Source organism: Trichosurus vulpecula, chromosome 2 (genome assembly GCF_011100635.1).
Source record: "Trichosurus vulpecula isolate mTriVul1 chromosome 2, mTriVul1.pri, whole genome shotgun sequence".
Lineage (NCBI taxonomy): Eukaryota > Metazoa > Chordata > Mammalia > Diprotodontia > Phalangeridae > Trichosurus > Trichosurus vulpecula.
This window is the reverse complement of record NC_050574.1, coordinates 55532840-55546920: the sequence shown is the minus strand read 5'-3', so window position 1 is coordinate 55546920 and position 14081 is coordinate 55532840. Positions and strand designations below refer to the sequence as shown.

Here is a 14081-nt window from a genome sequence, read left to right as displayed (position 1 = left end):
TGCATGATGCAATTAATTATAGCCACTGTGCATAAGACATTCTCCAAAATGATTTAAGTTAGAGGACCCCACTGGGTCCATGAGGCCGATGATTTTGAGGGGTAAAAAATGGGAACTGACCCCTGATGGGGATAGTGACCAAACTGATGAGAGAGCTGATGAAACTTAACAAATTTGGTGTGAGAGACTTTCAACTATGGAATAAGGGGAGGAATTGAGTGGGATGAATGAAAGTCTCTCATTTAAGGAAAAGGATACTTAATATTTTAGCTTCTACAACGCCTGAACGATATCTTTAAGTTTAAGAATTAAACCCCCCTCCCTTCCCCCCCCCCGCTTAAACTTGCATATACACCACATATATTCACACCCTGCATACACATAGGATGAGCATGCTTGTAACAGTTATTAAAAATTCAAAACGTTAATTATTTTCCCAGCCAAGTTTAATATCTTTATGATATTTAATCTATCTACAACTCCTAGGAGGTCCACTGACGCCAGTTCAAGAAGCCCTAACAATAGGGAGATCATTGACACAGATGAAATCATAAATATTTGAAGTAATGAAGTAAACCAACCAGTTCAAGGGTCATCAGTAGTGGAGCAAGTCAGGTTTCTGGTTCCTTTATATTCTTAGTGGTCTTTTCCAGACTCCATCCCTCCTAGATTTCACTGTGCAAAGATTTTACCAACTGTTCTCCCATCTGTGCCCACTCCATTGTAAAAGCTCTATTTCCCTAGATCAACATGCTCATCTATATTACAGGACTTGTGTGAAATCACTCATAAGCAAGCAAAGCACTACAGAAAAATTAGTGGTTATTCTCAAGCATACCAATCTTATCCAAAACATTCTATAAAACAAATATGAAATACCAGTAATATGTACTTATACAGAAGAAAACACGCCAAACACATTCTCACCTGCAGTATCAAACAGTCCAAGAGTATATGGCTCTCCACCAATCATAACCGTGACTGCATAGTTGTCAAATACCTTAGAAAAACACACAAAAGGTTAGGGGAAGGGGAAGCCAAGACCCCAAAAAAGTGCTTCTTTCCTGATTCTTACCCCATTCATTGCCTGTCATTTTTCTTCCTTCTCCAAATTTTATGAAATATATAAGCAGGAGAGATTTTAAAGTGCTTATTTTCAAAAAGCAGCCAGTAAGAATGAAGCAAATAAAAAAATGGAGAATATTCCCAACTCCCAAGCAAGGCAGAAACCTGCAGGTTTTGAAGGTAGACTCTCATTGCTTGTTTAATTTAAATGTCCATTCAGTTTCTAAAAGACTGTTTATTACATATTTCCTTTCAACTAAAAAATAAATTTCTTATTATGGTGGCAATCTTTCGGCATTTCAGGGCATAACTGACCCCCAAAATGATTCACTCATGTAAAAGAAAATTGTAACAAACTTAATAAATAGAAATTTTAAGTGCATTTTGAGAAATCCTGTCCCTAAGTCCATAGGAGAAAAAAATATAACTTGGCAGGGAGTTAGTAAGTAAAAACAAATGCTTCAGAATCCAGTGGGATATAAAGATAAATCATGTCATCATTACTGCTGTTACATATTCTCACTCCTGGACCTTTTCTGTGTGATTTGATTATGTGTTGAATTCATAAATTAAGTGGGTTTTGCTTAAGTGACTGAGATTATATAAAAAAAGTCAGGAGAAATGATACTGGAGAGATAGCAAGGACAAAACTGTAAAAAGCTGTAACCTAAAACAATGAAGTCTTAATGTGAATGCCATGCCTAGTAGATGAAAATAGATCACAGAAAAGTATTTGTTTACAGGATCATTAATTTTACAGAATTTATTAAACATGGTGGAATCCTGGAAGAAGCACTGAATTTCAAGTCCAGGTAGAGGTCTATCTATATACATAAAGGGATATAATGTAGCCCTCACTGTGCCATTAACGAACAGGCTGTATAACCCTGGACGAGTGGACTATCTATAGAATCCTGTATAAATCTTATTTGTACATAATTATTTGCATGTTGTCTCCTCCAACAGAAGGGTAAGCTTCTTGGAGGCAGGAATTGTCCTTTTGACTTGTATTTGCATCCTCAGAACTTGGTACAACTTTTGGCACTTACTAAGGGCTTAATAAATGCTTGCTGACTGAATCAGATCATGAGCTCCTTCCAAATAGAAGCAACAGGTTTCATCTCACTTTGTAACCAGTACACTGCCCTGACACAGTGCCTTGACACCCTTCCTCTGCCAGGTCCCCTGTGAATAAAATACTACTATGTTTCCCCCTTTTTTGTAACAGTCACTGCCTGATAACATAAAACAATCCCATCTTCAACTACTTTCCCTGCTTTGGACATCATAATGTTATTTAATGAGTGAAGCCTCACATGCCAGGTTCCACCAGTATCAAACAATGTGAGACAACGTGAGGGCAGACAATCATATGTACCTATACAATCAATTCACATTATTAGTCATTTATTAAGAGGCCTAGGGTGCAAGATGCTAAGGACACAAAGACAAAAAAAAAACAGCACAAAATAGTTACATTATAAACAATTATTACTATTCTCTCTTATGAATCTGTAGCAATTTGGGGGAATATTCTGGAATTCGGCATTGGCTATCACAAGAAAAGGAAGTGACAGCCAAGTTTCTAGAGGAACTGACTTACAAATTCCTGGAAGGAAGGACTTGCCCTCCAGTTTGTTAACCTTTTGCTTAATATTTTTACTACTGTCTCACCCTTCCACCCTATTTTCATCTTTCTGGGAATTCTCATTGTTTAGAGTCATTCTTCATATCACCACTTTTTGTTTCATACTGAGTCAACTCCCCAAGATCATCTGCCTTTAGATAAACTAAATTATAGTACAATTTCTCCTGGATAATAGTTTCTCACTACCAATTAGCCTGCTCAAACCTCAAGATGTTGTTATCTGGTAGCCTACCCAAACTAAGCCTAAAATTCAGTACCCAAAAAAGAAACCCATTCTAGTAGTCTGGTTTCTCAAATGCCTATTTCAGAATCGCCCTCCTTCCCCATTCTTACCCTCCAAAACCCACTTACCACCCCTTTAAAGGTTGGAATTCCTCTTTGGCCAAATGTGCGAAACACACACACACACACACACACACACACACACTGGTAATATGACCCTTAGGAGGTAGAAATTGTGACGGTCCCCAATGGAAATGGAACTCCTTATAACCCCAAAAGAAGACAGCTCTAAGTTTATGGTGTTTCAAGGAGAGACAGCAAAGTCAAGCTCCACCATATGTGCTTGCAATACTGCCCCTTATGATCATTTGCTGACATCATAAATGTCATACCAAAATAAGCTACCTTTCCCTAAATATGACACGTCAACCTTTAAAATATTGTCTTTCAGAAAATGTCTTCTGAGACCCCCTAACAAGTCTATCTCCCTCACCTACTACTCCACCAAATTTTGAAGTATTTTTTTTTAAAAACCCTCCTTGAAATGTCAAATAGTCTCTAAAGACAGTGTATGAAAGCAAATGCAGGAAAAATCCATAAAAATGAAAGGTTTATAAGGCGAATTTAGTAAATATTTCTTTGATAAATAAAGTCATTAACACTTACCGTTGGTACATATTCAGATGGAAATTTGTTTGTTGTATATGAAATCAGAAGACATGTCTTACCAACGGCACCATCACCCACAACAACACACTTAATAGTCTGCATTGCTGAAGCCTTTTTGTATCCACTTTCAGTATTTCAAATCAATGTAATCTATGGAAAGAGTAAAGAAAAAATATATTACGACTCTTTTGTGTTAGCATATTGGTCAACAACAGGCTAGCTTATCATTCTTTTAAAAGCCATTTACCCCATTATCCCTGAAAATTAAATACCACTACCGCTAGCTAGAATAAAGATTTGCTCAAAATACAGCAATCAGAAACATGCTCTACCCCCACATAAAGTAGCTAGAAGAACCCTTATTAGAACCTCTGCTCTAGCTCCCTCATATTAGTTTTTTAAGAACTTACGCAAAATTGTAGTCAACACACACAAGACAAGCACTTCCCTCCCAGGGCAGAAATCAAAACCTATGTAAATTTCTTCTCCCTTACACACTCATCACCTCCTACATGCTGTTGTTGTTCTTGTTTGCACCATATTGAAACTACCTTTCCATTTTACTATACAGCTTCTAGTAGAGACATTTAAAACAATTCTTCCTTAGTGCTGACAAATTTAGAAAGCAAAGTTAGGTTAATCCCTAAAGGATTCTCTATCGCCCAAGCACTAATGTCCACCCTTTCCTCCTGCATCCCACAATGAATCCTCAGAGCTCCATCCCTCTACTTATGTTTCAATGATGATGCCATTTCATTTTAGACTGGCTTTTTAACAATCAATCCTCATCCTTCATATTCTATAAACAAATTTCCCAAGCTACTCAAAAAAATGATAAAATTCAGGAAATTTACAAAAACTCACTCTATCAAACAGAATCTCCTCCAAAATCTGTAAAAAAAAAAAAAATCTACTTTTTCTCACAAAAATCACTGCATGTTAAAACTGGTATGTTATAGAAGGAAATGGAGGCTCCAAGAGTCCATGAATTAACTTGTCCCAGTGCCCTGGGTTCCTGCTTCCAGGCTAGTGCTCACAGAAAGCAGGATGATTTGAACACCAAAACACTCAACCATGCAATCAGGAGACTTAGGGTTGGGTTCCAGAAGCCTACAGAAGTCATTTAGCTTCCTCTCTACTAAAAAATGGAAGAAAAAAAGACATTTCTCTGTCAGCATCACAGGGTTGAGGTCCAAATGAGGCAATACATGAGAAAGCAAAAGGCAACATAAAATTCTTATTGGCTCGTGTTGAAGGAAAAAAACACTGAATACATTGGCTGGTTAACCCTCTATACAACCTGGCCTACTCTACATCCAACCACCCACATCGTATGCTGTTCCCCCAAGCTTCCAATTTATTGAGTGTTCACCATTCTACCCTTCAACTCAAATGCCAAATACTTCAGAAAAGCCTTCTATGATATCCCACTACTCAAATTCCTCTTTTTTTTTTTAACCAGATGAAGACCTCTGGCCCCAGGATATTAGTGACTTGACTCTTAACTGTGACAGAATTCTTTCAAACCCAAGGTGGCTGACTCTTAAATCCAATAGCCTTTTTCCCACTATATACAACGTTGAATAAATGTTATATACAATAAAACTTAATTCTTGAAACCAGGATTTTCCCCCCAACTTTTTTATCCCTAGGTAACAGTATTTCATACTACAGACTCTTAGTAAGTGCTGAATATCAAACAAAAATAGAATAAAAGCCTTTCTGACATAGTTTACAATAAATTGGATTTCATATAATCCATTAAAGGGGTAGTATATCAATTCTTTTACTTGTTGAGGGGAAGGGAGATGGGGCGTGGGAGGAGGAAGAAGAAAAGGGAAAGCCACACCCAGACCCAGGATACTATCAGCTACTCAAAGGGGAAGGATATTGCCTCAACTCAATTAGTGGAGGAAGCTCTAGACCTTGAGTGAGATGATCTTCACATTAACATTTGCCACAAAGGAGAGACTGATGACCCAAACTGGAAAAGGTTTTGCCCAACCTGGCACCAAGTCAGATGACGTTATACACCCACACTACAGGATTAGTAACATGGCCCATGGGGCAACTTCATCAAGCATTTATTTAATTTCCTACCTCTGATGTCACAAGCAAGGAGCTCCAGAGAAGAAGCAGGTCAAGTTTACTGCAAAGAAAAAAGTTCCAGAAAATTAGACGGAAACTTTTGAATACCCACAATTGTACTTTGGGTTCTCTCATCAAGGAACAAAAAAACAAACCAAATAAGTAACTTATGAAAGTTTTAAAGTTACAAAATAATTTTATTATTCTGTTGGGGCCCAAAAACTCCTCCGGGAGTCTGGTTGTCTGTGGAACTGTTTGGTAGACAATGGTTGAACACTGTCTTCCTAATTCAAACTGGTACCACCAATTAGCCATGGAAGAGAAGGGAGAAGTCCTCAAACTATCATTACCTCCTCTCAAGTCTTTGTGTTGCTAGCTTATTTTAAAATTTCCAAGAATTCAAAAATTTAGGTTCTTTTGTCTTTCCATTATCCTATTAATCTTCTATCAATTGCTTATCGACAATAAAATGTATGCTGATTGTCTCATATGGTACAAGTGTCCACTCAAAGATTGTGAATCATAAGATTTAAGACCTTAGAGACCATCAAGTCTAACACTCTTCATTTTAAAAATGTGAAAACTCAGGCAGCAAAAAAAAAAAAAAAGACTTCATAAGAAAAGCAACAGAAATATGAAATAAACTAATATCATCTGACAAAATCCAGTGTTCTTTCCGTATTTGGCCATCCCCCTCCTTCCACATCCCAAACTGTTAACATTTTGCCCTCAGCAGCAACATACCACAGTGACTGATCAAAGGTCAGTCATAATCCCTCTAATCTCCCAACATTCTTCTAAAGTAATCTCATCCCAAGGATTTACTTATCTAAACAAGTGCCCCCCCCCCCCCACCAAAGGCATATATTCAAGTCTAATCTCCCTACCCTCTACCCCGAACTCCCGGATTCTAGTGATACAACCAAGCTCTTATTTATCTAGGCTCAAAAACCTCCAGGTCCACCCCCCTCTTCGCTCTCCATTATCCCCAAAATCCTATTGGTTGCTGTCAGTTACCTCCACAGCATTCTTTCCCATCCATCCCCCTCTTTCAAACCATAACGTTCATGCCCTTACCTCACAAGCAGCTTGTTATTCCTTGTCAAATTAAATCCTCTTCAAGAGAGGGTTTGGTCAAAAAAATCTGATCTCTGATGATGAACCTCCCCAAACTTAGCTAGTTCAATGCGATCTGCCAGACTTTACCTTCTGATAGAAGAGCACAAAGTCACCTGCACACTATAATGAGGAACCAGTAAGAATTTTGGTATAGAAATATTTCCCGTAGCTGTCAAAATAATCTGGTCTGACCATGGCATTCCCCTACTCAAAAACACTGACTCTTCCTACTGCTTAAGGTAAAAAACAAAAAAAAAAAAAAAACCACAACTCTTAAGGCCCTCTAATGTCAAATTCTAACTTACTTTCCATCCTAATTTCACATTACTCACTTCATTTCAATGATCAAGCCAACCTAGAGTCCATGACCTAAAACCATCTTCCATTCCTAGAATATAGTCCCTCAATTCTACTTCTCAAAAGCCTTATCTAAAGACCCACCACACTCAGGTGCCAACTCTAACCAACATCCCTAATACCCTGCAAAGAATTCTCTTCCATCTCAAAATTCAAGGACAATATTGGTACTAACTTCATAAAAATTCAAATGCATCCTTTAAAGGACGTAAATTGAAATATACAGGTGTATGCATTGTCAGTCACATGATCATGTGACTGATCATAGGATGTGGTGAATCAAAATTTATTTTTTAAAAGTACAAGCTCCTGGGAAGTTCTGAAACTCTATTGTGAGTCTATTACTATAAGTCATGTTTCCAATCTTCAGAAGAATGAAATGAAATAGTTGTCATCCATCTTGTTTAAATAAGTACTGAGTACCAGTAGGAAAAGGAGGAAATGTAATTAATACACACCCCTTCTTCCCCATCTTTTGATTCCTCCAAATTCCTGACTCTTTTCAGGTTTTTTTGATTAGCTAAGTTTTAGTTAGAGAATCTCTCCTTTTATTTCCTAGCACAAGTACTCAAAAAAAAAAAAAAGGCAAAAACAAAAGTTCTTTGATAGATTAGTGAGGAGGGCAAAAAAAAAAAAATCCAAACATGCCAGTCTCACTGCCTAAGACCATCTGGGAATAGCCCACCCTTCAAATGGTATCTAAAGACAGAAGCTTTAAATAGATTCCAGGAGAAAAGAAACTATTTGTTAAATTTCTAATTTGATTTTATGATGGCAGAAAGAAAACAGTTTAAAAACTGAAAGTGTAAGAAACACTGGAAGGGTTCCTGAATATGATAGACACTATTCTTCAAACTATCAAAATCCTGAGTCCAAAAACAATACTGTATCTAAACTGGATCTAGGGTTGAAAAGTTGAAGCTATAACATCATATTTTGCATAAAAGCACTGCTTCCCTCATGTGGTAGCACAGCAAAATAAAGTCATACATAGCTAGCTGCTTTTGTGGGGAAGGAGCCATATTCTGAACTTCACCTGTTAAGATATTTTAAAGTAAACATCTAGTACCTGACTTACATATATTAGTCCTCCCTTTTCAGTAACCCTTGGTTCTTGAAAGTCTCCATTGGTAAAAAGTAAAATATGCTGGCAAGCTAACATACATAGCAGAAGGAAGAGTGGGATAAACACAGGAAGCTTTATTAGTCATCCCATAGCAGGACAATTACTCCACTTTTCAAATTCTTTTTAAGTTTTCAGAGGTTCTTAAGTTGAGGTCTAAGAAATTAATGTTTTTGTTTCTACTTTGATAACTTTACTTCAACATAATTAGCTTCTTTTGCAATCCCATCTATTTTATGCAACTAAAAACATTCTTCTGAGAAGGGGCCCAGAGGCTACAGGAGACAGTGTCCAAGGGGCCCATCACACACACACACACACACACACACACACACACACACACACACACACACACACACACGAATTCCTGGCCTAGAAGATGTCTAAGCTCCTTTCCAGCCCTAAATCCCCACCAGAGTCAAAAGAGAGGACAAGGACAGCATCCTGTCCAAAAAAAAACTGGGCTGTAAGGGACTTCATTCCTCATTTCTGAAATGTAGAAATTTGAGACTTTCACAAAGAGTTGATAAGCTTTATCAAGGCAACAGAGGCAGTAAAGTGGCAGGACTGGAATACAAACCTGATATTTTCCACTTCATCATAACTGCCTCCTTATTGGGAGAAATTAATAAAATAACAATAGCTAGTGAGGTTTGAAAAGCACTTGACAAGTGTCTCACTTATTCCCCACAACACTCTGGGAGGTAGGGGCTATTATTAGCCCCATTTTAAGAAATTGAGACAGGCAGAGGCTAAGTGACTTGCTCAAGGTCACAAAGCTAGGAAGCAAAGTCTAAACTAGATTAGCATATGTGGTAACATATCTAGGTACTTATTTCATTAACTTAATAAAAAAAACTCACTATAGAAAGAACCAGTCTACGAATCTACAGAGACAACAGTGTCAGTGTAGACCTAACCTAAGAGCAACAGTCAATGTTGTATGAGCTGTATATACTTCAAGGAAGGACAGAAGAAGGAAGGGAGATTCAAGAAGTAGAAGGCAAGCTTTACTTCTTATATTTCCCCAACTTTCCTGTTGAAACTCAGGGGGAAGAGAATCCCAGAATGAAATAAGAGGGTGTAACAACTGCTTTTGCTCCCCAAAATCTCCAACAATTTATTGCGCCCTTGGACCTCAGCTAGAATGTAAAATCGGAGGCTGGGTGATTGGCCAAAAACTGCTCACCCCTGGAAAAGAGAAACGACCCCTCCTCTTCAAACAGCAGAGGCAGCTTCTTCTAATAAGAACGGGAAATAAACAATGGTAAACCCAAAAGTTTAGAGAATATAAAATAACACTGAAACTTCTTGACAGGTGAAGCCTACATCTGTAAGAACTAAGGTATGTCAAGGGAGAAATCGAGGTCACAGTGCAATTTCAACTGCCTGATTCACTCCAACTAAACTACGCTCAGTACAGTCACTCCCAATGACAGGATCGGCTCATTTCACTGATGTAGGGAACTCCAGGGAACTCCACAAAACTCTTCTACAAGTCCTAGAGACTTGGTAGGAACACTGAAAGGCCCAGTTATTTGCCCAAAATCAAAGTGACTGTCAAAGGTGGAACTTGAAACATGTTGCTTCTAGATTTGTAGTCATGGGGAAATGAAAAGGTATGATTTTTTTTTCAACCAAGGACAAAGCCTTCATTAGAACACAAACTAGGACACAACTCTTTAGACACTATACCAAGACAAAGTAATGTAACAATTAAAATCAAAATATATTTATTAAGTGCCTATGTCAAAAGTGCAGGGAACACAAAAACAAAATTGAAAGGCCCTGCCCTTAAGGAATTTATATTTCTTTTAAAAAGACAATGTGAACATTAAACAAAATAAATGCAATATAACTTGCAGGGAAGAAGTATTCTAAGAGGTAAAGGAGAGGAGGTAGTACATATGGGGAGGTAGGGGGAACCTGCATTGCAAGACTCAAACCTGTGCATTAGGATGATGGATTTGGTGTGAAGAGATGAGGCAAAGAAGCTAGTTTGGACACTATGAAATTGCAGCAGTATGGCTCTCCTCAGCAATACAAGACTCAAAGACAGCTCCAAAGGACTCATGATGGAAAAACCTAGCTACACCCAGAGAAAGAACTGTGGAGTCCGAATGCAGATTGAGGTAAACTGCTCTTTTTTTTTCCTCTTCTTTTTTGGTTTTGTTTCCTCTTTCTCATGATTCATTCCATTGGTCATAATGCTTCTATGCAACTTGACTACTGTGTAAATAAGTTTAAGGCAAAACAGACTGCATGCTGTCTTGGGGGTGAGGGGAGAGTGGAGGAAAGGGAAGAAAATTTGAAACTCAAGAACATGTACAACTAAGTGTTGTAAACTAAAAATAAAAAAATCTAATTAAAAAAAGGAAATTACAATAGTACAGGTCAAATACAGACATTCTTCACAGAAACCTACTCACTAAAAACCTGTTAAAGGCTTAAATTAGAGTGGCGGTTTGTGAATGGAGAGAAGAAAAGGACAAGTTCTGATTATTGACTGGACATGTAGAGTTGAGGGAGAGAGGAAGAACTCAGGGGTGATTCCTCAGTGACTGACGGGTAACTTTCTACTGAAACAAGAATTGTATTCTAAATAATGTGTTCTAAAATTTTGGTTACGTTCAATCTGAGATGCATCCAGTTCAAAATGTAATAGCTCAGGAGAGACTGGATATATAGATCTGAAACCTCTGTGAGCTGATGAAGTCACCAAGAGACTGTAGAGATAATAAAGATAAACGCTTATTGGTACACCCCTAATTAAAGGACTTAATATATGAATTAGCAAAAGAAACTGAGAAGGAACGATAAAAAAGACAGGTAGAAAAGCCAGGAGACAACAGTCATAACCCAGAGAAGGAAATACCCCAGGTGACAAGAGTGGTTAACAATGTTACATGATACAAACATCATCAGATTGGGCAATTAAGAAATCATTGGGAACTCTGAATAAAACTCTGACAGTAGACAGGCTGCAAAGGGTTGAGAAATGAGTGATTTAATTAAGACAAGAATATAGACTTTTTCTAGTTTGTATGTGAAAAGGAGATGAAACTATTAGATTGTGGAAACTGAACAAAAGTTAAACTAGAGGTGATACTTATGATGAAAAATGCTATCCATCTCAAGAGAGAGAACAGAGAAGAGAACTGAATACAGATTGAAACACCTTTTTTACTTTATGTGTGTGTTTTCTTTTACAACATGGCTAATATGGAAATAATGTTTTACATGACTTTATATGTATAACTGATATAATGCTTGCCTTCTCAAGGGAGGGAGAATTTGGAACTCAAAATTTTTAAAAATGAACATTAATTTTACATGTAATTGGGAAATATTTAACAAAATAAATTTAAAAAAATTTTTAAAAACAACCAGAAGTCTTCTAATCCAAACCCAGAACAAAGACTGACCAAGGTCCTACCAATTAAGAAGCATTTATTAAGCTTTTACTGTGTCCCAGGCTCTATGCTCAGCAGTGGAGGGAAGAGCCCTGGGTCTGGAGAAAGGGAAGGCTTGTTCAAATCCAGCCTCAGACACTTACTAGCTGTGTGACTGACCAAATCACTGATACTGTTCCGTTTCCTGAAATGTAAAAACGGAAATAATAATAGCATCTCTTTCCCAGGAGCTGTCACGAGGAACAAACAGGAAATCTGTCAAGTATTTCGCCTAATGTCTGGCACACAGTAGGCAGTTTAGTTTATATTCTTCTGAGGAGGAGGAAAACCTCATAAGTACACACAATACAAAATTGATACATTAAGTGCAGAGTAACTTGAAGGAGGGGAGGCTGTGCTGCTAGGCAATGTGTTAGGCCTTGAAGGAATTGTAGGATTTAGATGGAGGGCAGGTATGAGTCACAAGCAGGGTGCTCTCAGAAAAACCTGGAATGACTTACATGAACTGATGCAAAGTCAAATGAGCAGAACCAGAACACTGTACACACTAACACCACTACTGCATGATGATCAGCTGTGAATGACTTAGCTATTCTCAGCAACACAATGATCCAAGACAAGTCTGAAGGACTTAGAATGAAAAATTTTATCTGATGGAATCTGAATGTAGATCGAAGCATACTTTTTCTTTATTTTTCTTGGGGATTTTTTTGGTCATGTTTCACAACATGACTAATGTAGAAATGTTTTGCATGACTGCACAAGTATAACATATCGAATTGCTTGCCTTCTCAATGAGGAAGGGAAAAGAGAGAGGGATGGAGAAAATTTGGAACTTGAAATTGAGAAAAAAAGTTTTAAAAAAAGTCACATTTGAATAAAATGTGGCAGGAGGTATAGGGGTACAGGTAAGGGCAGTTTTGGGACTGAGGAGTCAAAAAAAGTTCCTCATAAAAACAATTCTTGACTTCTATAGGAAGGGCTCTATCCTTTTCAGAAAGTTACTCCCTACAAATCAGAAATCTCCCATAGTTTTGTGGAGGTTTGTGGCTTGTTAGCCACTTCCTTAACTCCATGTTCTCCACACAGCTAGGCATTTTTTCTACACTCAAAATTTCCAGGCTGTTATTCTCTATAGCTCCCCCAAATAGTCTCTCATCTCTAATCACTACCCTTTCTTCACTCTATCTTTGAGGGAGCCCCCAAAGACCCTCAAAGAACTCCCTCTATCATACAGACACTAGGTATTATGTTTTGAGATAAGAATAATTCAAAATGAGAACTATGAGATAGGAGTATGATAACATGACCTTTGGCTGCATTGAGAGGCATAGCTTCCAGGAACATTAAGGTTACTAGTCCTTCTGTACTCTCCACTGGTTACATGTCTTCGGTTCTGAGTGGGCTGGTTTTTTATTAACAGAAGCATTAATAACATTATTATTAGCATTTATATAGTACTTTAAGGCTTGCAAAGTGTTTTTTTATTTAATACTAATAACAACCCTGTAAGATAAGCACAATTATCCCCATCTGGCAGATGGGGAAAATGAGATATGAAAACAAAAAATAGATAGAGGTTAAGTGATTTGCCATGGGTCACAAAGCTGGTAAATGTCTGAGACAGAATTTGAATCCAGGTCTTCCTGCCTCCAAGTCTCATGCTCTATCCACTGTACTACCTAAGGACATTTGTAAGTTAGAAAATATTCTAAGAAGTGTGACCCAAAATGGTGAAGGGTGGGTTGAGCCTATGTTATATGAGGAGAGATTGAGAGAACTAGGGATGATTAACCTAAAAAGAGGAAGGAGGAGAGGAGAGACAATAGCCTTCAACATCGGAAGACAATCATGTGGAAAAGGGAACAGACTTGTCTCATGGGGCCCCTGGAGCAATAAGTGGAAATGGCAAAGAGGCAAGCTGAAATTCAGCAGCAGAACAGAGCTATCCAGAATGAGCAGAATAGAGCTATCTAGAATGAAAATGACTGGCTCAAGAGTTAGTGGGCTCCCATCACCTCACTTCAAGCCTTCAAGAAGAAGCTAAATGAAGAAGTTTCAAAAAGAAGCTGTACAAGGAACAATGAACAAAGTATGTTCCAATGAACCCACAGGGGTAGGACAAGAAGACCTCTGAAATCCCTCCATTCCAAAATTCTGTGATTATCATGCAACCTTAACCCTAATTCTAAAATGCTTTTACATCTAACAACTCATTCTACCTAATTTTTAAAGCATGTGGAATACAAGTGCATTCCCAAAATTCTAGAATGGTATCAGGAATTATTCAGTGACTAAAATGGCCATAGGCTACCAGGGATGGGGAACCTTGAGGCCATGTGTGGCCTTCTAGGTCCTCAGGTGTGGCCTTTTGACT

At 37.9% G+C, this 14081-nt stretch overlaps 1 protein-coding gene across 2 annotated transcripts in view; it reads right to left on the bottom strand.

The window, feature by feature from the left end:
* The window catches only part of CDC42 (cell division cycle 42), a 62047-nt gene that overhangs the window by 14647 nt on the left and 33319 nt on the right, over nt 1–14081 (bottom strand). For both annotated transcript variants that reach the window (XM_036743436.1, XM_036743437.1), the window contains exons 2-4: nt 5705–5753; nt 3602–3754; nt 928–1000 (exon numbers count right to left, since the gene is read on the bottom strand). In XM_036743436.1, coding sequence (XP_036599331.1) covers nt 928–1000; nt 3602–3706 — 178 coding nt within the window. In that variant the 5' untranslated portion in view covers nt 3707–3754; nt 5705–5753. The remainder of the gene's footprint in view (nt 1–927; nt 1001–3601; nt 3755–5704; nt 5754–14081) is intronic.